The sequence below is a fragment of the Molothrus aeneus genome, chromosome 30, assembly GCF_037042795.1.
Source record: "Molothrus aeneus isolate 106 chromosome 30, BPBGC_Maene_1.0, whole genome shotgun sequence".
Taxonomy (NCBI): Eukaryota; Metazoa; Chordata; class Aves; order Passeriformes; family Icteridae; genus Molothrus; species Molothrus aeneus.
The window spans coordinates 347,580-371,927 of NC_089675.1; the positions used below are offsets into that span (position 1 = coordinate 347,580).

General features: G+C 49.9%; 1 protein-coding gene across 1 annotated transcript; it reads left to right on the forward strand.

Moving 5' to 3' along the window:
- The first annotated feature begins 1,603 nt into the window (after positions 1–1,603).
- Positions 1,604–8,307, forward strand: HOXC12 (homeobox C12). Its single transcript, XM_066567553.1, has 2 exons — positions 1,604–2,162; positions 8,069–8,307. The coding sequence occupies exons 1-2, from the start codon at positions 1,604–1,606 to the stop codon at positions 8,305–8,307; spliced, it is 798 nt and encodes a 265-aa protein (XP_066423650.1).
- Positions 8,308–24,348: the final 16,041 nt, after the last annotated feature.

Genomic DNA, 24,348 nt, shown 5'->3' on the forward strand with positions numbered 1-24,348 from the left:
ATCAATATCAATCAATCAATCAATCAATCAATCAATCAATGAGCGGCGCAGCGCCCATCCCCCCCCCCCCCGGAGCGGTTTTGGGGTGAAAAACCCGAATTTTGCCGGGGCGAAATGGGAGCTTGGGGGTCCCGGCAGCGGCGGAGGGGCTGGAAAGGGGAAAGAGCAAAAATGGAATTAAATCGAGCTGGGTTTGGGGTTTTTAATGGGGTCTGGGAGGGCGGGGAAGGGGGAAATGGGGGAAAATGAGGGAAAAAAGGGGAAAGGGGGAAAATGGGGGAAAAAAGGGGAAAGGAGGGGAAAGGAGAGAAATAGGAAGGGAAAGGAGGGGAAATGGGGGAAAGGGAGGAAAAAGGAGGAAGAAGGGAGGGAAAAGAAGGAGAAAAGGGAGGAAAATGGAGAATAACAGGAGGGGAAAGGGAGGAATAAAGGAGAAACAGGGAGGGATAAAAGGAAGAAAAAAGGGGGAGAAAAGGGAAGAGAAAAGGAGGGAAAAGGGGAGGAGAAAAAGGAGGGAGAAGGAGCGAAAAAGACGGAAAGAAAAGGAGAGAAAAGGGGACGAAGAAAGGACGGAAAAGGGGGGAAGAGGGGAGGGAAAAATGAGGGGAAAAGGGAGGAAAAAATGAGGAAAAAATGAGGAAAAAAATGAGGAAAAAAGGGAGGAAAAATGAGGAAAAAAGGGAGGAGAACGGGAGGAGAACGGGAGGAACTCGGCGCTGTTTTGTCTGAGCTGCGGAGGGGAGGGGACACCGGGGGGGGGGAGGGGACACCGGGGGGGGGGAGGGGACACCGGGGGGGGGAGGGGACACCGGGGGAGCCCGGGCCGCGCGGGCCCCACGTGACGGCGGCGCCGGGGCCGATGGGCGCGGGCCGGGGCCTTTTAACGGCGCCCATGGCCGGGGCCGCGCGCAGCGGCCGCAGCAGCGCCGGGGCCCGCTCGGGGCCCGCTCCCGGCCCTGGTTCCGCCCGGTTCCTCCCGGTTCCTGCCCGCCCCGGAGCTGCCGAGCCCCGTTTTCCCCCCGGTTTCCCCCCGTTTTCCCCCCGTTTTCCCCCCGTTTTCCCCCCGCTGCCGCCCCCGGTCCCCGCGCGCTCCGGGCTCGCTGAGCTCCGCTCTGCGGCCGCGCTTCCCCATTCCCGCCCCGTTCCCCGCTCCCCGCGCTTCCCCCGGTGCTGCCCCTCCGGTTCTGCCCCGCTCCGGCACCGCTGAACCCCGTCCTGACCCCGGTTTCCCCCATTTCCCCCGGTTTCCCCCATTCCCCCGGTTTCCCCCGGTTTCCCCTATTCCCCCGGTTTCCCCCATTCCCCCGGTTTCCCCCGGTTTCCCCCATTTCCCTCGGTTTTCCCGGACTCTCCCCGGTCCCTCCTCTCCCCCCGGTTTCCCTCCGGTTCCTCCCGATTCCCCCGATTTCCCCCCGGATCCCCCGGTTCCTCCCGGTCCCCTCTCTTCTCCCTCCTACCCCATTTCCCCCCATTCCCTCCCGTCCCCCCCGGTCCCCCCGATTTCCCCGGTGTCCCCCCGATCCCCCCGGTGTCCCCCCGATCCCCCCGGTGTCCCCCTGATCCCCCCGCCGTCCCCGCCGCTCCGGGGGCGGCCCCGCGGACCATGGGCGAGCACAACCTGCTGAACCCCGGCTTCGTGGGGCCGCTCCTCAACATCCACACGGGCGACGCCTTCTACTTCCCCAACTTCCGCGCGTCCGGCGCCCAGATCCCGGCGCTGCCGTCGCTGCCGTACCCGCGCCGGGACAACTTCGCCTCCCTGCCCGCCTGGGCGCCCTCGGAGCCCTGCGGGCCGTACCCGCAGCCCTACCTGGGCTTCGGCCGCGCCTGCGAGCTCGCCCGGCCCGACGAGGGCAAGTGCTGCTACCGCGACGGCGGCGACAAGGCCCGCGAGGGCCGGGACGCGGCGCTGCTGCCGCTGGAGCCGCTGCCGGCCGCGGGCGGCGCCCCGAACCCCGGCGGCCACCTGGGGACCAGCCCGGGCGCCTTGGGCGGCCTCGGCTCGGGCTTCGGCAAATTCGAGTTCGGCGGCGCCGAGGGCGGCGCGCAGGAGGCGCAGAACTGCCCCGGGCTGGAGGCGGACCCGGGCCCGGCGCTGCTCGGGGACGGAGCCAAGGGCGACCCGCCCGGGCTGCTCTCACCGCTGGGCGCCTCGGGAGCGGGTGAGAGAGCGGGGCTGGCGCTTGGGGGGCAGTTCTGGGGGGGTTTGGGGTTTTTTTGGGGGTTTTTGGGGTGAGTTTTGGGGTTTTTTTGGTGGCATTGGAAGGGCTGTCCCCGGTAGTGAAGGGGACCCGCCCGCGCTGCTGTCGCCTCGGGAGCCGGCGAGAGAGCGGGATTTGGGGTTTTGGGGGGATTTTTGGGGATTTCGGGGTTTTTTGGGTGTTGTTTTGGGGTTTTTTTGGGGTTTTTGGGGGTTTTTGGGGGTTGTTTCCAGTGGGTGTTGGGCGGCTTTGGGAAGGGCTGTCCCCGGTGGCGAAGGGGACCCGCCCGCGCTGCTGTCGCCTCGGGAGCCGGCGAGAGAGCGGGATTTGGGGTTTTGGGGTGGCTTTTAGGGTTTTTAGGGGTTTTTGGGGTGAGTTTTGGGGTTTTTGGGGTGAGTTTTGGGGTTTTTTTGGTGGCATTGGAAGGGCTGTCCCCGGTGGCGAAGGGGACGCGCCCGCGCTGCTGTCACCGCTCGGCGCCGCAGGAGCGGCTGGGACAGCGGCATTGGGGGATTTGGGGTTTTTTGGGGGGATTTGGGGGGTTTTTTGGGTTGGTTTGGGGTGGTTTTGGGGATTTTTTGGGGAGGATTTTGGGGTGGTTTTGGGTTTTTGGGTTTTTTTCCGGCGGTACGGAGGGGTTTGGGAAGGGGGGACGCGCCCGCGCTGCTGTCACCGCCCGGCGCCGGCAGAGCTGCGTGGGGATTTGGGCTTTTTTAGGGGTTTTGGGGGGTTTTTAGGGTTTTTTGGGTTTTTTGGGGAGGGTTTTGGGGTATCCGTGAGGGTCTGAGGTTTTTGGGGTGGTTTTGGGCTTTCCGTGAGGGTTTGGGGTTTTTTTTTGGGGTGGTTTTCGGGTTTCCGTGAGGATTTGGGGTTTTTTGGGGTGGTTTTCGGGTTTCCGTGAGGATTTGGGGTTTTTTGGGGTGGTTTTCGGGTTTCCGTGAGGGTTTGGGGTTTTTTGGGGTGGTTTTGGGCTTTCCGAGAGGTTTTCCGGGCGCTTTTGGGTTTTTTTTGGGGTGGGTTTGGGAATGCTTTCCCCGGGAATGGAGGGGATGCGGCGGGGCTGGGATAAGAGAACGGGAATCGGGGTTTTTTTGGGTTTTTTTGGGTTTTTTTTTGGGGGTTTTTTTGGGGTTTTTTTGGGGCAGTTTGGGGGTTCATTTAGGGCTGTTTTGGGGTTTCGGGGGATTTTCTGGGTGGGTTTGGGGAGGGTTTTCCCCGGGAATGAGGAGGATCCGGCGGGGCTGGCGGCGCCCTGAACGTGGGGAGCGGTGGTGAGACCGCGGGGTTTTGGGGTTTTTGGGGTTTTTTGGGTATTTTTGGGGTTTTTTTGGGGGGCTTTGGGGTTTTTTTGGGGGAGTTTTCGGGTGGTTTGGGGTTTTTTTTTGGTGAGTTTTAGGGTGAGTTTGGGTTTGGGGGGGGCTTTGGGGTTTTTTTATTATTTTTTTAGGGTTTTAGAGCCTTTTTTGGTGGGGTTTCCCCAGGGATGAGGAGGACACGGCGGGGTTGGTGTCACCGCTGGGAACGGCGGGGACAGAACGGGGATTTTGGGGTTTTTTGGGGGTTTTGGGGTATTTTTGGGTTTTTTGGGGGGTTTTGAGGGGTTTTGGGGAGGTTTGGGGTCTTTTCGGGGATTTGGAGGCGGGAATTCGAGGGATTTTGGAGCAGTTTTGGAATAAAGGGGACGCGCTCGGTCTGGGGTCACCCCTCAACGTGGGGAGCCCCGGCGAGAGCCTGGGAATGGCATTTTTGGGGGGTTTTGGGGTTTTCTTTGGGGGGTTTTGGGGTTTTCTTTGGGGTTTACGGAGTTCCTGATGGGCACGGGAAGGGTTTGGAGGGGATTTCCTCCGGAATTTGGGCTTTGCTGGGCTTGGTGCGACCCCGAGCGCAGGGAGCGGCGCAGGGAGCTGGAAATGGGATTTGGGCTTTTCTGGGATTTTTTGGGGGTTTTTGGGGTTTTTTGGGGTTTTTTTGGTTTTTTTGATTTTTTTTTGGTGGGGGTTGCGAGGATTTCCCCTGGGGATGAAGGGGCCGGGGCGGCGCTGGCGGCGCCCCCGAGCACGGCCCGGAAATTGGAGCTTTTGGGGTTTTTTTGGGGCGGTTTTGGGGTTTTTTTGGGGCGGTTTTGGGGGATTTTTTGGGGGGGTTTTGGAGGGTTTTGGGGTTTTTTGGAGGGTTTTTTTTAGGGTGAGTCCCTGGGAATAAAGGGGGACACGGAGGGGTCGGGGGCAGCCCCGGGTGCTGGCAGGAAAAAAGGCAGGGTTGGGGTTTTTCGGGATTTTGGGGTTTTTCGGGGGGTTTTGGGGTTTTTTGGGGGGTTTTGGGGTTTTTCGGGGGGTTTTGGAAGGGGTTTGGGGTTTGGGGTTTTCTTAGGGGGATACTGGGAGGGCACAAAGCGGGGTTGGGGTCACCCCCGGACCGTGGCAGGGACGCTCGGGTTCTGAAAATTTGGGTTTTTTGGGGTTTTTTGGGGGCTTTTGGGGTATTTCGGGTTTTTTGGGGGGGGGTTTGGGTTGGTTTTGGGGTATTCGGGGTTTTTTGGGGGTTTTTGTGTTGGTTTTTGGGGCATTTGGGGTTTTTTAGGGGGGTGAGGGGTTTGAAGGATTTTTTGGGTGGTTTTGAAGGATTTTCCCCGGGAATTTGGGGTTTTGTGGGGTCGGGGTCGCCCCCGAATGCACAGAGCGGGGCTCAGGTCCTAAAAAAGGGGGGATTTGGGGTTTTGGGGTTTTTTGGGGGAGGGTTTCAGGGGTTTTGGGGTTTTTTGGGTTTTTTTGGGGGGTTTCAGGGGGATTTGGGGTTTTTTGGGTTTTTTTGGGGGGTTTCAGGGGGATTTGGGGTTTTTGGGTTTTTTGGGGGGTTTCAGGGGTTTTGGGGGTTTTTTGGGGGGGGGTTTCAGGGGGATTTGGGGTTTTTGGGGTTTTTTGGGGGGGTTTCAGGGGTTTTCCCAAGGAATTTGGGGTGCGGAGGGGTTGGGGGCACCCCTGAACCCCAGCAGGGGTGGTCAGGGTCTAAAAAGAGAAATTTTCGGGTTTTTTAAGAGGCATTTTTTGGGGCGATGTCGGAAGGGTTTGGGGATTTTTGGAGGGTTTTTATTGAGGGTTTTGCGGGGATTTTTGGGGGTTTTTGAGGGGTTTTGGGAGGGATTTTTGGGGTTTTTATTGAGGGTTTCTGCGGGGAATTTTGGGGTTTTTATTGAGGGGTTTGCGGGGATTTTTGGGGTTTTTTTGGGAGGGATTTGGGGTTCCTTGGGGCCGCTGTCACCCCTGAACCCGGCAGTGCTGGCCAGGTCCTAAAATCCGAATTTTTGGGGTTTTTTTCCCCGGGGTTTTTGGGGAAATTTGGGGTTCGGCGGGGTTGGTGGAAGCCCTGAACATCGCAGCGGCGGGAAGGTGCAAAAAAAGGAAATTTTGGGGTTTTTTGGGGTTTTTGGGGGGTTCTGGACGGGATTTGGGGCGATTTAGAGAGGTTTTGGGGTCTTTTAGGGGGGGTTTGGACGGGAATTTAGGGTTCGGCGGGGGACAGCACTGGAATGGGGATTTTTGGGGGTTTTGGGGTTTTTTTGGGGGATTTTGGGGTGAAGTTTGGGGTTCGCGGGTCGGGACTCGGGCGCTGTGGGGTCGGGCCGCTAGGGGTAGCAGCGAAATCCCGAATGTTTTATGGGGTGCCGCCGCTTTTAAAGGAAAAGCCATAAAAAAGGAAAAATCCCATAAAAAATGCGGCCGGAGGGGCGGAAAAAAGGGGAAAAAACGGGAAAATCCCTAAAAAAACCAAAAACACCAATTAAAAAAAAAAAAACCAACGTCGGGATGAGATTTTGGGGTCGCGGGGGAGAAAAAAGGGGGAAAATGGGGGGAAAAATGAGATTTTAAAAGAAAAAACAACCCCGGGTTTGGGGGCACGGGTGGGAAAAAGGGGAAAAAAAGGGAAAATCCTTAAAAAAAACCCAAAAATCAAAAATCCCAGCCGGGATTGGGGGGAGTCCCAGATTTTGGGGTTTTCTCCCATTTTTTGGGGGGGAGAATTCTGAGTTCCCCGCGGTCCCAAAGCTTTGGGGGTTCGGGGGAAAGGGGGGAAAGGGGAATTTTGGGGGAAAATGGGAAAAAAGGGGTTTGGGAAGGGCTTGATGGGGAAAAGGGGAATTTTGGGAAGGGTTTTTAGCGGAAAAAGGGAAAATTGAACATTTCGGGGAGGATTTTGTGGAAAGGGGCATCTTGGGGAGGATTTTTGGGGGGAGAAAGGGGAAAAAGGGCATTTCGGGAGGGGTTTTTAGGGGAGAACGAGAAAAGGGCATTGGGGGGGGGATTTTTTTGAGGGAAAAGGAGCATTTTGGGGAGGACTTTTCAGAGGCAAAATGAACATTTCGGGGAGGGTATTTTAGAAGGAAATGAACATTTTGGGGAGGGTTTTTTAATGGAAAAGGAACATTTCGGGGGGGATTTTTTAGAGGGAAAATGAAGATTTCGGGGAGTTTTTTTTTAGCGGAAAAAGGAGCATTTTGGTGAGGATTTTTTAGAAGGAAAATGAACATTTCGGGGAGGGTGTTTAGAAGTAAAATGAACATTCCGGTGCAGTTTTTTAAAGCCAAAAAGGCAAACTCGGCATTTCGGGGTCGCTTTTCCCGCGGAACCCCCGGCCCGGCCGTTCCGGGGCTGCTTTTGCGGCCCCGCCCGGGGTGAATTCGCTTTTGTTCCTTTGGGACGGCTCCGATTTTGCTGTTTTTCCGTCTGGGACGGTTCCGATTCGCGGTGAATTCGCTGGTTTTCCTTTGGGACAGTTCCGATTTCGCTGTTTTCCCCTCGGGGACGGTGCCGGTGTCGCATTTTCCCTCTGGGACGGTTCCGATTTTGCTGTTTCCCGTCTGGGACGGTTCCGATGTCGCTTTTTTCCCTCTGGGACGGTTCCGAATTCGCTGGTTTTCCTTGGGGAAGGTTCCGAATTCTCTGTTTTTCCTTTGGGCCGGTTCCGGTTCGGGGTGAATTCGCTGTTTTTCGTTGGGGACGGTTCCGAATTCGCTGTTTTTCCTTGGGGACGGTTCCGATTTCACTGTTTTTCCTTTGGGAAGATTCCGAATTCACTGTTTTTCGTTGGGAAAGGTTCCAAATTCGCTGGTTTTCGTTGGGAAAGGTTCCGAATCCGCTGTTTTCCCTCGGGGACGGTTCCGAATTTGCTGTTTTCCCTCGGGGACGGTTGCGAATTCTCTGTTTTCTCTCGGGGACGGTTCCGATTTCTCTGTTTTTCCCCCCTGTGACGCTGCCGGTGTCGCTGTTTTTCGTTGGGGACGGTTCCGATTTCTCTGTTTTTCATTGGGGAAGGTTCCGATTTCGCTGTTTTTCGTTTGGGACAGTTCCGATTTCGCTGTTTTTCGTTTGGGACAGTTCCGATTTCTCTGTTTTCCCTCGGGGACGGTTCCGATTTCTCTGTTTTCCCTCGGGGACGGTCCCGGTTTCTCTGTTTTCCCTCGGGGACGGTTCCGATTTCTCTGTTTTCCCTCGGGGACGGTCCCGGTTTCTCTGTTTTCCCCTCGGGGACGGTTCCGATTTCGCTGTTTTTCGTTTGGGACAGTTCCGATTTCTCTGTTTTCCCTCGGGGACGGTTCCGGTTTCTCTGTTTTTCGTTGGGGACGGTCCCGGTTTCTCTGTTTTCCCCTCGGGGACGGTTCCGATTTCGCTGTTTTTCGTTTGGGACAGTTCCGGTTTCTCTGTTTTTCCTCGGGGAAGGTTCCGATTTCTCTGTTTTCCCTCGGGGACGGTTCCGATTTCTCTGTTTCCCCTCGGGGACGGTTCCGGTCTCTCTGTTTTCCCTCGGGGACGGTTCCGGTCTCTCTGTTTTCCCCGCCTGTGACGCTGCCGGTGCCGCCGCTGTTTCCGCAGGCGCGCCCTGGTTCCCGCTGCAGCCGCGCTCGCGCAAGAAGCGCAAGCCGTACTCGAAGCTGCAGCTGGCGGAGCTCGAGGGCGAATTCCTGGTGAACGAATTCATCACCCGGCAGCGCCGCCGCGAGCTCTCGGACCGCCTGAACCTCAGCGACCAGCAGGTCAAGATCTGGTTCCAGAACCGCCGCATGAAGAAGAAGCGGCTGCTCCTCCGCGAGCAGGCGCTCAGCTTCTTCTAGAGGGGGGGAAAACTCGGGAAAAACCCGGCGGGAAAACTCGGGGGAAAAATCCCAGGTTTGGGGAGAGATCGGGGTTCGGCGAGCGGCGGGGGAAATGAGGAGGAAAAAAAAATGAGATTTTTGTGGTTTTCCTCCCTCTCCTCCCCCCCCCCCCAAAAAAAAACAACAACACAAAACAAAACAAAACAACACAACCCCGGGCGGACTCGGAGCGGATGGAGACGGAGATGAGAATGAGAAGGAACGAATGAATGTTCATTAATGAATTCGAATTAATTGTAAATATCGGGAGCGCAGGAAACGGCGCTGAGGCCGAGGAGGAGGAGGAGGAGGAGGAAGGGGAGGTTTGGGTGGGAGCCTTGCGAGGCCGAGCCCAGGTAGGAGCGCCCGGAATTCCCGGATTTCAGCCCAAAAACGCGGCCTGGGGTTGAAAAAGGGAAGTTTGGGGTGAGGAGGGGGAAAAGGCGGCGAAAATTCGGGAATTTTCCGGCGGGAATGGAGGAAAAAGTGAGGTGGGGCCCTAAAGGATCGGCGAAATGGGTGGAAAATGGGAGATTTTGGGACAAATGAAGGAATCGGGGGAAGAAATCGAGGTGGAATCCTAAAGGATCTTTAATTTGGGTGGAAAATGGGAGATTTTGGTGCGAATGAAGGAATTTCGGGGAAAAATCGACGTGGTGCCATAAGGAATCTTTAATTTGGGTGGAAAATGGGAGATTTTGGTCGGAATGAAGGAATTCGGGGGGAAATCGAGGTGGAATCCTAAAGGGTCTTTAATTTGGGTGGAAAATGGGAATTTTTTTTTGTTGGAATGAAGGAATTTCGGGGAAAATGGGAAAATCGAAGTGGTGTCATAAGGAATCTTTAATTTGGGTGGAAAATGGGAATTTTTTTGGTCGAAATGAAGGAATTTGGGGGGAAAATGGGAAACTGGAGCTTGTGCCCTAAATAATCCGCAATTTGTCTGGAAAATGGGAATTTTTGGGGCTGAAACGAAGGATTTGGGGATAAAACCGGGCTCGGGTGTCTGGAGACAAAGCCCGGCTGGAAATTGGATTTTCCCCGCTGGAATTGGCTCCGCTCGGGGCGGACAAAAAAAGGAAATTTTTTCCCCTTTTCGGAGCTTTTCCCTCCCTCTCTCCCGATTTTCCAGCGTTTCTTTGTAAGGCCCCAAAATTCCGCGTTCCCCCTTCCCAAACCCTTTTTTTGTTTTGGTTTTTTGGGTTTTTTTTCTGTCGCAGGAATCGCGGGTTCGGGTAAAAATTCCGTTTTCTCCTCCCGACAAATTCCGGTTTTTCCACCTTGGCGGGACCAGGGATGGGATTTTCCCCCTTTTTTCTCCTCGATTTCCGCGGAATTTGGCGCTCGAGGCACTTTTGGGATTTTCCTGCGATTTTGGGGGGGAACAAAACCGCAGGAAATCGGGGAAAGGTTCGGGGGAAATGGGATTTTTCAGCGGGGGAGGCGGAATTTGGGGCCATTCCCTGGAAAATCGGGATTTTCCCACGCGCCGCCTTTGGGGGCAAATCCCGAAAAAAAAAACCGGGAAAATCCCCCCAAAATCCCCCAAAAATCCCCAAAAATCCCCAAAATCCCCCAAAAATCCCCCAAAAGGAGATTTCCCTGCTTTTCTGCCCCTTTTCCCTCCTCGCTCCCTCCCGAGCTTCTCCTTCTCCTTTTCCCCTTTTTTCGCCCATTTTTTCCATTTCCCCCCACTTTTTTCCTCACTTTTCCCCCTTTTCCCGTCATTTTCCCTTTTTCTTCCCATTTTTCCCTTTTTCTCCCCATTTTTTCTCCTTTTTCCTCCCTTCCCCCTTTATTTCTATTTTTCCCCATTCCCACCACAATTATTCCCATTTTTCTGCCCTTTCCGAGAATTTTCGGCCAGGAAAAAAAACCCCAAACCCCAATTTTGGGGTCAGGATCCCCTGTCCCCCATTTTCCCCTATTTTTTTCCCATTTTCCCCATTTTTTCTCCCATTTTCCCCATTTTTCCCCCATTTTCCCCCCGTCCCTCTCCGAGCCGCCTCGGGGCCGTGCAATAAATCCCAAAACGCCTCCAAATCCCCGTTTTTGGGGCGGTTTCACGTGCAATGGGAGAAATTCCATTTTTCGGGTGGAATTTTGGGGTCTTGGGGCTCCCCGAGGAGATTTCGGGGCCGTTTCGAGTCCTGGGGGTGCGGAAATCATCGGAAAAATCCAAATTTTGGTGAATTTTGGGTCCTAAAACCCCTCCGGGAATGGGGGAGGAGGGCGGGACCTCGGAATTTGGGGGGATTTGCCCCAAAAATCCCAAATGGAGCCGCGGCCTTCGGGGAAACCCAAATAAAATGAAATAAAAGGAAAATAAATTGAGAATTTAATGGGAAAGCGGGAAGAAAAGGAAAATCAACGGGAAGGGAGAGACGGGAAAGGGAAAAAATGGAAAAAAAAATGGGAAAGAAATGGAAAAAGGGAGGGAAAGGAAAATGAAATGGGAAAAAAGGGAAAGGAAATGGAAAAGTGCGAATGGAATGGAAAAAATGGGAATGGAATGGAAAAAATGGGAATGGAATGGAAAAAAGAGAATGAAATGAAAATATGAGAATAAATGAAAATATGAGAATAAATGAAAATATGAGAATAAATGAAAATATGATGTGAATAAAGTGAAAATATGGAAGCGAAAGGAAAACGAAATGGAAAAAATAAAAAAAGAGAACAAATTGTAAAAAATCAAAATAAAATGTGAATAAAATGTGAATAAAATGTGAATAAAATGTGAATAAAATATGAATAAAATGTGAATAAAGGAGATCGCGGTTCCCGAGCCTCCCCGCGGCATCGGCACCGAAAATGCCCCGAAAATGCCCCAAAATTGGGAATTTCCGCCCCATGCCGGCGTTAATGAATGCCCGGCGTTAATGAATGCCCGGCGTTAATTAATGAGCGCGTAATGAGCGCGGGAATTGCGGGAATGCGCGGCCGAGGCTCCTCTGGGCGAGCTCGGGGTGCAATTAATGGGGAGTAATTAATGAGGGATTAATTAATGAATGAATGAAGGAACGAATGCGCTGATTCATTGCTGGGGGAATAAAGAAACGCGCGCCGGGATCCTCTAGTGCTATTTATTATTTATTGTATTTTATTGTATTGTATTTTATTGCATTTTATTTTATTTTATTTTATTGTATTTTATTTTTCTATTTCATTCTATTATTTTATTTTATTTTATTTTTCTATTTTATTCTATTTTATTATTTTATTTTATTTATTTTATTTCATTTCATTTCATTTCATTTCATTTTAAATTTTATTTTTATTTATTTTATTTTACTTTATTTTCTTTTCTATTTTTTCTATTTTTCTCTATTTTATTTTATTTTATTTATTTTATTATTTTATTTAATGTTATTATTTTATTTTAATTTACTTTATTTTATGTTATGCTATTTTATTTTGAATTTTTCAAATTTTATTTTTTCATTTCTATTTTTATTTTATTTATTTTAATTGAATCTTTTAGCTTTGTGGTTTATTGTTGTTATTATTATTATTATTATTATTATTATTATTATTATTATTATTATTATTATTATTATTATTATTATTATTATTATCAAAAATCCCGCCTGAAATTCATCAAAACCGAGAGGAAACTCCGAATATTCGCCGCCTTTTCCGACTTTCTGAGGGTGACAATAATTGGAAAAGGTGCTGAGGTGAAATGAGCCGAGAAATTCAAAATATGGAGGGGAAAAATGGGGGAAAATCCCCGGAAAACAAAAATTCTGGGAGAGGAAAAGTTGGAATTCGGATTTTGGGGGAGAGGCCGGAACGAGGCGCTCGAGGGGCTCCTGGGGAACTCGGGGTCCTTTTGGCGGCCGAAACCGCCCCAGAAATTCGGAATAATTCCAATTTTCGGAGCCGCAGCTCCAGCTGGAAACCCGGGGGCAGAAGCGGAGGAAAAAACGGGGAAAAATCGGGGAAAAAAAATCGGGAAAAATCGGGAAAAAATCGGGGGAAATCAGGGAAAAAACTGGGAAAAAATCAGGGGAAAATCGGGGAAAAAATCAGGGAAAAAGTCAAGGAGAAATCGGGGAAAAAAAACAGGGAAAAATCGGGGAAAAATCAGGGGAAAAAAAATCAGGGAAAATCAGGGAAAAATCAGGGAAAAAAATCAGGGGAAATCAGGGAAAAAGTCAGGGGAAAATCGGGGAAAAATCGGGAAAAAATCAGGAAAAAATCAGGGAAAAAGTCAGGGGAAAATCGGGGGAAAATCAGGGAAAAAAATCAGGGAAAAATCAGGGAAAAATCGGGAAAAAAATCGGGAAAAAATCGGGGAAAAAATCGGGAAAAAGTCAGGGGAAAAATCGGGGAAAAAATCGGGAAAAATTCGGGAAAAAAATCAGGGAAAAATCAGGGAAAATTTTGCTTTTTTTATTTTCTGGCTGCTGGGCCTGGAGGAGCCCCGGGGGGTTTTAATTTGTAATTAGCGGGGATTAATTAATGAGGAATAAATGAATGAATGGATGGAGGAGCCTCGTTGAGGGGAGATGGATGAAGGGGACGAGGGCGGGAATGGGAAAAACCCGGAACGGAAAAGGAAAAGGGGAAATGAAAGGAAAAACCCGGAATGGAAAAGGAAAAGGGGAAATGAAGGGAAAAACCCGGAATGGAAAAGGAAAAGGGGAAATGAAGGGAAAAACCGGAATGGAAACGGAAATAATAAATAATGAGAAAAAGGAAAACTCGAAATAATTTGGGGCTTTTTTTATTCCCCTTCCCCCCTTTTTTTCCCCTTTTCCCCCGAATTTCCCCTTTTTTAGTCCCATTTTTTCCCCATTTCTCCGTCCCAAAGAATCGAGGCCTTTTGGGCCTTTTCGGACCTTGGATCCATTTTTGGGATTTTTATGGACCTTGGATCCATTTTTGGGGTTTTTATGGACCTTGGATCCATTTCTGGGGTTTTTATGGACCTTGGATCCATTTCTGGGGTTTTTATGGACCTTGGATCCATTTCTGGGATTTTTATGGACCTTAAATCCATTTTTGGGATTTTTTTTTGACCTTGGATCCATTTTTGAGGTGTTTTAGGACCTTGGATCCCCTTTTAGGGGTTTTATGGGCCTTGGATCGGTTTTTGGGGCCTTTAAGGACCTCGGATCCGTTTTTGGGATCTTTTAGGACCTTGCACAAATTTTTGGGATTTTTTTTTTTTACCTCGGATCAATTTTTTGGATCCCGTGGGGCCTTAGATCCATCTTGGGGTCCAAAGCGCCCCCAGGTCCCTTTTTGGGGTCCCACCCGCTCCCATTTCCCCTTCAAATCCTCCCTTCCCTCCTTTGACCCCCAAATCCCAAACCCCGAACCCCAAAAACCCCAAAAACCCCAAAATCCCAAACCCCAAAACCCGGAAATCCCAAACCCCAAACCCCCCAAAACCCCAAAATCCCAAAATCCCAAATCCCAAACCCCCCAAAACCCCCAAAACACCAAACTCCAAACCCCAAATTCCCAAACCTCAAAAACCCCAAAACCCCAAACCCCAAATCTCAAACCCTTAAACCCCCAAATCCCCAAATCCTAAAATCCCAAAATCCCAAACCCCAAATCCCCAAACCCCAAATCCCCAAACCCCAAACCCCCGAACCCCCAAACCCCCAAACCCCAAAATCCCAAAATCCCAATTCCCAAACCCCCAAACCCCAAAATCCTAATTTCCAAACCCTAAATTCCCAAATCCCCAAACCCCAAATCCCGACCCCCAAATCCAATCCTCAAACCCCAAAAACCCCAAAAACCCCAAAAACCCCAAAACCCCAAAACCCCCGAACGCCCCCAATTCCCGCTTTTCCCGGCCCATCCCCTCCCGGTTTTATTGGGATTTTATTGGGATTTCTGCCCCTTTTGGGATTTTTATGGCTCCGATTTTCTCGTTATGGGGCGCGGCTGAGACAAAGCAGCCGCTCCTCCCTGGCCGCGCCATTTCCTCCTCCAAACCCCAAATTTCCCCTTTTTCCCCCCATTTCTGCGCCCCAAATCCCCGGACCCCAACCCCGAAACGGAACCAAACCCTAAAATCGGAGTTTTGGGGTTTTCCCTTTCCCCGAAGCAGCAAAAATCCCGATTGTCCCAGCCGGGCTTTGTCGCTGCTGTTGTGGGGTTTTTTTAAAGGGGAAAATCGGAATTTTTTAGGGGAAGAAAAAAAAAGAGAATCGGGGAAAAAATTCTCAGCTTTTTGTGGGGCCGGAGCGGAATTTTGGGGGAAAATGCGGGAGAGGGGAAAACGCGGCGGAAAAACCCCAAAAGCAGCGAAGGATCCCACAAGGATCCCATAAGGATCCCTCAAGGATCCCATAAGGATCCCACAAGGATCCCACAAGGATCCCATAAGGATCCCATAAAGATCCCACAAGGATCCCACAAGGATCCCATAAGGATCCCATAAAGATCCCACAAGGATCCCACAAGGATCCCATAAGGATCCCATAAGGATCCCACAAGGATCCCACAAGGATCCCACAAGGATCCCACAAGGATCCCGTAAGGATCCCATAAGGATCCCGTAAGGATCCCACGAGGATCCCACAAGGATCCCATAAGGATCCCACAAGGATCCCACGAGGATCCCACAAGGATCCCACAAGGATCCCGTAAGGATCCCGTAAGGATCCCACAAGGATCCCACAAGGATCCCATAAAGATCCCACAAGGATCCCACAAGGATCCCGTAAGGATCCCACGAGGATCCCACAAGGATCCCACGAGGATCCCACAAGGATCCCACAAGGATCCCACGAGGATCCCACAAGGATCCCATAAAGATCCCACAAGGATCCCACAAGGATCCCACGAGGATCCCATAAGGATCCCACGAGGATCCCGTAAGGATCCCACAAGGATCCCGTAAGGATCCCACAAGGATCCCGTAAGGATCCCACGAGGATCCCGTAAGGATCCCACGAGGATCCCACAAGGATCCCGCAAGGATCCCATAAAGATCCCACAAGGATCCCACAAGGATCCCACGAGGATCCCACAAGGATCCCACGAGGATCCCATAAGGATCCCATAAAGATCCCATAAGGATCCCATAAGGATCCCATAAGGATCCCACAAGGATCCCACAAGGATCCCACAAGGATCCCACAAGGATCCCATAAAGATCCCACAAGGATCCCACAAGGATCCCGCAAGGATCCCACAAGGATCCCACAAGGATCCCGCAAGGATCCCGCAAGGATCCCATAAAGATCCCACAAGGATCCCACAAGGATCCCACGAGGATCCCGTCCGTCCCTCCCCGCTCCGCTCCACCCCAAACCCGCCCCAAAAGGGCCCCAAATCCCAAACCCGCGGCGCTCCTGAGGCCGCGCCGGGGCCGCGCTGGGACTGTGGGGCTTTTCCTCCAACGATTTTGGGGGATTTTGGGGGATTTGGGGGGATTTTGGGGGATTTGGGGGGATTTTGGGGGATTTTGGGGGATTTTGGGGGATTTGGGGGGATTTTGGGAGATTTGGGGGGATTTTGGGCGATTTGGGGGATTTGGGGGATTTTGGGGGATTTGGGGGGATTTGGGGGAATTTGGGGGGATTTTGGGGGGATTTTGGGGGATTTTGGGGGGATTTTGGGGGATTTGGGGGGATTTTGGGGGATTTTGGGGGGATTTTGGGGGATTTGGAGGGATTTTGGGGGGTGTTGGGGGGATTTTGGGGGATTTTGGGGGATTTTGGGGGGATTTTGGGGGGAATTTGGGGGGATTTTGGGGGATTTTGGCGGATTTTGGCGGATTTTGGCGGATTTTGGCGGATTTTGGGGCCTTTCCCGGAGGAGGCGCCGCCGCTCCCGCCGGCCTGGGCGGGCAAAGTGAAGGTCAAGTTAAGCTCGGCCTAAGCTGCGCCCGCTCCTTTCTTTTGTCCTTTTTTCCCTTTTTTTTCCCCTTTTTTCCCCCTTTAATTTTACCTAAAATCCCAAATCCGCCCCCCCCGAATCCTCGGGGTCGATTTTAGAGAAGATTTTCCCCCAAAATTCCGATTTTTCCCCCCTAAAATTTGATTGTTTTCCTCCTTTTTTTCCCCCCCTCCACGCGGCTTAAAATCAATTTTTCCCCTTTTTTTCCCCTTTTTTCCCTTTTTCCCCTTTTTTCTCCCCTTTTTCCCCATTTTCGCCGCCCAGGGGATGAAAAAGCAGCAGGAAAATCCCAATAAAGGTGAAAAACCCGAAAACGGCGAAATTCGCTCGGTAAGAGGGGAAAAACGACGGGGGGGGGGGAGGGAGGAAAAATGGGAATTTTCCCTTTGAAAAATGGGAATTTTCCCGTTAAAAAATGGGAATTTTCCCTCAAAAAAAAGGGAATTTTCCCTTAAAAAATGGGAACTTTCCCTTAAAAATAATGGGAATTTTCCCTCAAAAAAAACCCCGGGAAAAATAAAATCCTAAAAAAAAAAAATTGGGATTTTTGGGGGGGTTTGGATCTTTGGGGGTGGCAGGAAAGGGGAAGGGGTGGAAAAATTGGGATTTTTAGGGGATTTTTAGGGGATTTTAAGCCGATTTTAAGCGGATTTTTTTGGGGCTTTTTGGCTCCGGGGAAAGCGAGAAAAGGGTTTGGGTTAAATAAAGAAAATCCAGGGGAAAAAAGGGGGAAAAAATCCCCATAAATTCTCCCCAAATCCTCCTTAATTCCCTCCCTTGTCCCCGGAGCTGATTCCACCAAAAATCCGAAAAAAAAACGGAATTAAAATCAATGAAAAATCAAATTAAAAATAACGGGGGGGGGGAGCGAAAAATCCCCAAAAAATGAAACAAAATTCCCCAAATGCCCCCAAATGGAAAGGACGGGGCCAAAGCTGGGCCGGGACCCGAATTTGGGGGAATTTGCCCCAAATTTTCCCCCAAACTTCGCTCCCTGGGTGGGGCCGCACCCCGAGGGCGCACAATGGGAAAATTCGGATTTTTGGGGTTTTTTATTCAATATTTTGGGCCTGGTTTTGCTTTTTTTGAGGGGGATTTTTTTCCTCTTTCTTTTTGGATTTTTTTCCTCTTTATTTGGATTTTTTTCCTCTTTTTTTCTTTTGGATTTTTTTCCTCTTTATTTGGATTTTTCCCCCTTTGTTTCCCTCCTCAGCGCCCCTCCAGCCGCGACAGCAAAACCGGCACCAAAAAATGGGAAAAAAATCCCCATTTTCCCCCCAAAAATCCCGATTTTCCCCCCCAAAATCCCAAATTTCCCCCGATTTTCACCCCCCGAGTGCCGCAAAAACCAAAACAAATCCGAATCGAGCCCGCGGATGGGGCGGGAGGGCAGAGAAACGAAGAAATTTTGCAGAAATTCGCCCAAAATTCGAATTATTGGAGGGAAATTCGCGGCCCGGATTTCAGTGGGGAAATGGAATAAAATGCGAATTTTTGGGGTGAAATCGCCGAGTTCGGGGTTTGCACGGAGGCGGCCGGGGTGGAAATTCGCTTTTTTAAAAGTGGGAGGAAAAATAGGAAAAAACCCAGAGAGGAGCAATAAAACCAGGGGAAAAAGGGAATTTTAACCCATTTTCAATGAGATGAAAGGGGGGGAAAAGCCAATAAAAGTTTAATTTGGTGGGGGAATAAAGAAATCAATCAAAAATCTGATTTTCGAGGGATTTCCGGCCCTAATCCCCGGGATTTGGGGTGGAAAATGCGAATTTTATTGGGAAAAGGCGGCGGGAATTCCTGGGGATGCCGGGCAGGGATGGAAAAATGAGAATTTTCCGCTTTTTTCGCCCCAAATTTATCCCCAAAGAAGTAAAAAACAACAACGTGAGGGGTTTTCTGAGCGGGAATCCCGAATTTCGCCAGGTTTTCCCCAAAAAAAAACCCCGAAAATCCATGAAAAAAAAAAAACAACCCCAAAAAACCCCAAAAGGAAGGGAAAAAACCCCAAAAAAAAAAAACACAAAAATGGAAACGCGGGAACGAAGCCCGAATTTCATCCCCGAATCTTCATTTTGGGGCTTTCCCGCCCAGAACGGGGGCCGGGGTTAAAAAATCCAAATTTGCGCCCCGAATCCCCGATCGGCCCCGATCTGCCCCAAATCCCCGATCTGCCCCGATCTGCCCCGATCTGCCCCGATCTGCCCCGATCTGCCCCAAATCCCCGATCGGCCCCGATCTGCCCCAAATCCCCGATCTGCCCCGATCTGCCCCGATCTGCCCCGATCGGCCCCGATCTGCCCCAAATCCCCGATCTGCCCCATTCTCCTGCCCCGATCTGCCCCGATCTGCCCCGATCCGCCCCGATCCGCCCCATTCTCCTGCCCCAAATCCCCGATCCGCCCCATTCTCCTGCCCCATTCTCCCGCCCCATTCTCCTGCCCCGATCTGCCCCGATCTGCCCCAAATCCCCGATCTGCCCCGATCCGCCCCGATCTGCCCCGATCTGCCCCGATCTGCCCCGATCCGCCCCGATCTGCCCCGATCTGCCCCGATCTGCCCCGATCTGCCCCGATCTGCCCCGATCTGCCCCGATCCGCCCCGATCTGCCCCAAATCCCCGATCTGCCCCATTCTCCTGCCCCATTCTCCCGCCCCATTCTCCTGCCCCATTCTCCTGCCCCGATCTGCCCCAAATCCCCGATCTGCCCCATTCTCCTGCCCCGTTCTCCTGCCCCTCGTTCCCCATTTTGCCGCTTTTTCCCCAATTTCGGGGGAAGCTTTGCCGAGAATAAACGGAAACTGGAAACGCCGAGGTTCCGAGTGGTTTTTGGGGCTTTTTTGGGGCTTTTTTGGGGTTTTCTGGGGGTTTTTTTAGGGGTTTCTTTTGGGCTTTCTTTGGGGTTTTTTGGGGTTTTTTTTCAGGGGTTTCTTTGGGGTTTCTTTGGGGGTTTTTTTTTTGGATTTTTTTGGGATTTCTTTCTGGTTTTTTGGGGTTTTTTTTTAGGGGTTTCTTTGGGTTTTTGGGGTTTTTTTTTGGGTCTGTCTTTGGGGTTTTTCTTTTGGTTTTTTAGGGTTTTTTGGGAGGGGTTTTTTGGGGGTTTTTTTTGGGCTTTCTTTGGGTTTTGTTTAGGGGGTTCTTTGGGGCTTTCTTTGGGTTTTTTGGGGTTTTTTTTGGGGGGTTTATTTGGGGTTTTTTTTGGGGTTTTTTTTGGGGTGAAACGCGGCGGGATTGGGGTCGGGGTGGGGTCGGGGGGCCGGGGTTGGGCTTTGTTCCCTTCCCGGCCCAAATTTTGGGAATTTCCCCCGAATTTCCCCAAATTTCGGCCCTCGGAGCTGGGCTGGGGGTGGAAAATGGGGGGGAAAGGAAAAAATGGTGAAAAATGGGAATAAAGGGGGGAAAATGGGAATAAATGGGGAAAAATGGGGAAAAATGGGAATAAAGGGGGAAAAATGGGAATAAAGGGGGGAAAATGGGAATAAAGGGGGGAAAATGGGAATAAATGGGAAAACTGGGAATAAATGGGGAAAAAATGGGAATAAAGGAGGGAAAATGGGAATAAAGGGGGGAAAATGGGAATAAAGGGGGGAAAATGGGAATAAAGGGTGGAAAATGAGAATTATTTCTTTCATTTCCACGATTTATTTTTATTTTTCAATTCTATTTTCATTCATGTTTATTCCATTCTTTGATCATTGATTCTTTTATTATTTTATTCCTTTTCCCATCCCTTTTTTCACTCTTTCATCGTTTCTTTCTTTCCACCATTTTTTATTTCCATTTTTAGGGATTTCTTTCCTTTTTTAATGATTTCTGTCCATTTTTTTTTAAATTCTCTCTTTCCCTCATCATTTATTTCATTTTTAAAATTATTTCTTTCATTCTTGGATTGTTCGTTTCCATTTCGAAATTCTCCATTTCCTTTCCTCGTTACTCATTTCATGGTTTATGATCGCTGAAATCCCTTTCATTTTTATCATTTCAACGCCCAACGAGCAGATCCGGGCAAGAACCCCCAAAACTCCCCAAACCCGCGGCTAAAAATCGCTTTTTTCCCATTCTCACCGTTCATTTCCCTGCCCTAAAATCGCTTTTTTTTCCCCACTCTCACCGTTCATTTCCCTGCCCTAAAATCGCTTTTTTTTCCCCATTCTCACCGTTCATTTCCCTGCCCTAAAATCGCTTTTTTTTCCCCCACTCTCACCGTTCATTTCCCTGCCCTAAAATCGCTTTTTTTTCCCCCCAAAACCGGCGGCGAAATCCGCAGTGAAATCGCGCTCCGGCCTCTTTAAATTTATTTTTATTTTTTATTTATTTCCATTTTTTTGGGGGCGGATTTTTAAGTCCCTCCACGCCCACTTTTTGTACTTTTCCCCCTTTAAACTCCTTTAAATAAATTTTAATTTTCTTTTCCTTTTTCCCCCTTTAAACTCCTTTAAATAAATTTTAATTTTCTTTTTCTTTTTCCCCTTTAAACTCCTTTATGTAAATTTTAATTTTCTTTTTCCTTTTCCCCCTTTAAACCCCTTTAAATCCATTTTTAAATACCCTCCCCCTTTAAACCCCCTTAAACCCAAAGTTTTATTTTTGACCTCCCTTAAACCCAAATTTTTTATATTTTTTTCCCCTCTAAACTCCCTTGATCACAATTCCCTCTATTTCCCCTATTAAACGCCCTCAAATATCCATTTTTACATTATTTAAATTTCCATTTTTATATTCTTTTTCTGCCTTTTAAACACCTCTCGATCCCATTTTTGATTTGATTTGATTTTCCCTTTAAACCCCCCGTTTATAATCTCACTTTTCCCGTTCCCGATGTTGTTTTTCCCTTTCAAATCCCATTTTTCCCTTTTTTCCCCCCCGAACAAAGAATCCTTTCTGCGCCGCCCACAGAAAGCCCCGGAGGCCAAATTTGGGCTGGAAAACCCAAATATTATGGGGAAAAAAGGAGAAAAAGCGGGAAAACAAAGGAGATTTCTCGGGAAAAGTTCAAGGCCAGGCCGAGCCCGGAGCCGAACAAAACTCGGATTATTCTGGGCCCGTTTCCAGCTTTTGGGGCAAGGAAAAGGCCCCGAAAATTCGGAATTTTGGGGCTTTTTTGGGGGGGCTAAAATGGCTTGGAAAGGGCGGGGAGCGCTCGCGGCTCGTGGGGAAAACGGGGCCGGAATTTGGGATTTTGGGGGGGATTTTGGGGGGGATTTTGGGGATTTTGGGGTTTCCTGGGGGGGTTGGGGCGGGAGAAGATCCCGGGTGTGGAAAATGGGAAACTCGAAATCATTTGGGGCGCAAAACAGGGAAAATGCGAATGTGGCTTTGATTTGGGGTGGGGAAAGGGGGAAATGGGAATTCCGCGTTAATTTTGGGGGGGAAAATGGGAATTTCGCGTTAATTTTGGGGAGGGAAAAGGGGAAAATGGGAATTTCCTGCTCATTTTGGGGGGAAAAAAGGGAATTTTGAGGCGGGGAGAAGCCTCCGGTTGTGAAAATGGGAAAAAAATGGGGCAAAAAAGGGAATTTCCACCTTTAATGGCGCAAAAGCGCCGGGACCTCGCGGCTGCGCCTCCTTCCCCATCCCTGCGGCCCCGAAAATCCCCAAGAAAAGGAAAATAAAAATCAAAATTTCCCCTTTTTGGGGGGATTTCATTTCCTCCACCGGGCGCTCCCCAACCCCTCAGAATTTGGGATTTTTGCCGCTTTTCCCCCATTCCCCGCTCGCTTTTTAAATTCCCTTTTTAAATTCCCCTTTTTAAATTCCCTTTTTTAATTCCCTTTTTTAAATTCCCTTTTTTAAATTTCCTTTTTTAATTCCCTTTTTTTCATTCCCTGTTTTCATTCCCTGTTTTTATTCCGGTTTTTTTTTTTTAATTCCCTTTTTTAAATTCCCTTTTTTAAATTCCCCTTTTTAATTCCCTTTTTAATTCCTTTTTAAATTCCCTTTTTAAAATTCCCTTTTTTAATTCCCTTTTTCAATTCCTTTTTTTAATTCCCTTTTTCCATTCCCTTTTTCCATTCCCTGTTTTTATTCCGTTTTTTTTTTTAATTCCCTTTTTAAATTCCCTTTTTTAATTCCCTTTTTAAATTCCCTTTTAAAATTCCCTTTTTTAATTCCCTTTTTCAATTCCCTTTTTTCAATTCCCTTTTTCAATTCCCTTTTTAAATTCCCTTTTTTAAATTCCCTTTTTAAATTCCCTTTTTTAATTCCCTTTTTTCCATTCCCTTTTTAAATTCCCTTTTTTAATTCCCTTTTTTCCATTCCCTTTTTTAATTCCCTTTTTTCCATTCCCTGTTTCCATTCCCTGTTTCCATCCCCTGTTTGTTTTCACCCCCCCTTCCCACGAGCGCCGCTTTTCTCCCGGCCCCGTTTTCGGCCGGGGCTGCCAAAGCCGGGCCCGCGCCACTCCCGGTGTTAAATTTTATTGCGCTTTTTTGTTTTTTCCTGAGTTTCCTCTTTTTTTGTTGTTTTTTTTGGGGTTTTTTTCGGTTTTTTTTTGCAGGAATCGGAGCCGCCGGCCCCGGCCCCGTTTATGGCCCCGGTCACTTCTGGTGGTCAAATTCAAGGCCTGGGGGCCCCGCGGGAAGGAAGCGGCCAAATCCCCGCCCTAAGCCCGGCTTTAAACCCCAAAACGCGCCCGCGGCCCCGAACCCGGCTTTGAAACGCGCCGAAACCCCCAAAAACCCACGAAAAACCCCAAAACCCGCCCCGGAAACCCCAAAACCCGCCCTGAAAACCCCAAAACCCGCCCTGGAAACCCCAAAACCCGCCCTGGAAACCCCAAAACCCGCCCTGGAAACCCCAAAACCCACGAAAAACCCCAAAACCCAGGAAAAACCCCAAAACCCGCCCTGGAAACCCCAAAACCCGCCCCGGAAACCCCAAAAAACCCAACGAAAAACCCCAAAACCCACGAAAAACCCCAAAACCCGCCCTGGAAACCCCAAAACCCGCCCTGGAAACCCCAAAACCCACGAAAAACCCCAAAACCCACGAAAAACCCCAAAACCCGCCCTGGAAACCCCCAAAACCCCACGAAAAACCCCAAAACCCGCCCTGGAAACCCCAAAACCCACGAAAAACCCCAAAACCCGCCCCGGAAACCCCAAAACCCACCCTGGAAACCCCAAAACCCGCCCTGGAAACCCCAAAACCCACGAAAAACCCCAAAACCCGCCCTGAAAACCCCAAACCCACGAAAACCCCCAAAACCCGCCCCGGAAACCCCCAAAAACAACGAAAAACCCCAAAACCCGCCCTGGAAACCCCCAAAAACAACGAAAAACCCCAAAACCCGCCCCGGAAACCCCAAAACCCGCCCCGGAAACCCCAAAACCCGCGAAAAACCCCAAAACCCGCCCTGGAAACCCCAAAACCCACCCTGAAAACCCCGAATTTGCCTTGGAAAGCCCGAACTTGTCTTTGAACCTCAAACCCCAGCATTTTACACCCCAAAACCGCCCTTAAACCCCCGAACCTGCCTTGAAAACCCCAAATTCGCCTTGAAAACCCCGAACCCTCCTTTAAAACCCCAAATTCGCCTTAAAACCCCGAACGTGCCTTGAAAACCCCAAATTCGCCTTTAAAATCCCGAATCCTCCTTGAAAACCCCAAACTTGTCTTTGAACCTCAAAAACCCAACGGTTTACACCCCAAATTCGCCTTAAAACCCCAAACCTGCCCTGAAAACCCCAAAATTCGCCTTTAAAACCCCAAATCCGGCCTTAAAACCCCCAGACCTGCCTTGAAAATCCGAAATTTGCCTTTAAAATCCCGAACCCTCCTTTAAAACCCCAAATTCGCCTTTAAAAGCCCCAAACGCGCCTTTGAAACTCAAAACCCCCATTTTACACCCAAAAATGCCTTTAAACCCCCCAAAAAAAAGCATTTAACACCCCAAAACCCGACTGCAACCCCCAAAAAACCCTTTTAAACCCCAAAAGCCGCATTTAAACCTCCCCGAACTCGCCTTTAAAATCCCAAATCCCTGCCCTAAACCCTCCCTTAAACCCCAAAACCCGCATTAAAACCCCCAAAACCGCCTTTAAAATCCCGAATTTGGCTTTAAACCCCAAAATCCCCGTTTTACCCCCCAAAACCGCCTTTAAAACCCCGAATTTGACCTTCAACCCCAAACCCGCCTTTTTCCACCCCAAACCC

Bases quoted from the DNA above. Each gene is read 5' to 3' on its own strand.
- HOXC12 (XM_066567553.1), top strand. From the start codon at position 1,604: ATGGGCGAGCACAACCTGCTGAACCCCGGCTTCGTGGGGCCGCTCCTC. The intron at 2,163-8,068 runs GTGAGAGAGCGG...CTGTTTCCGCAG, and splicing joins GCTGGGCGCCTCGGGAGCGG to GCGCGCCCTGGTTCCCGCTG.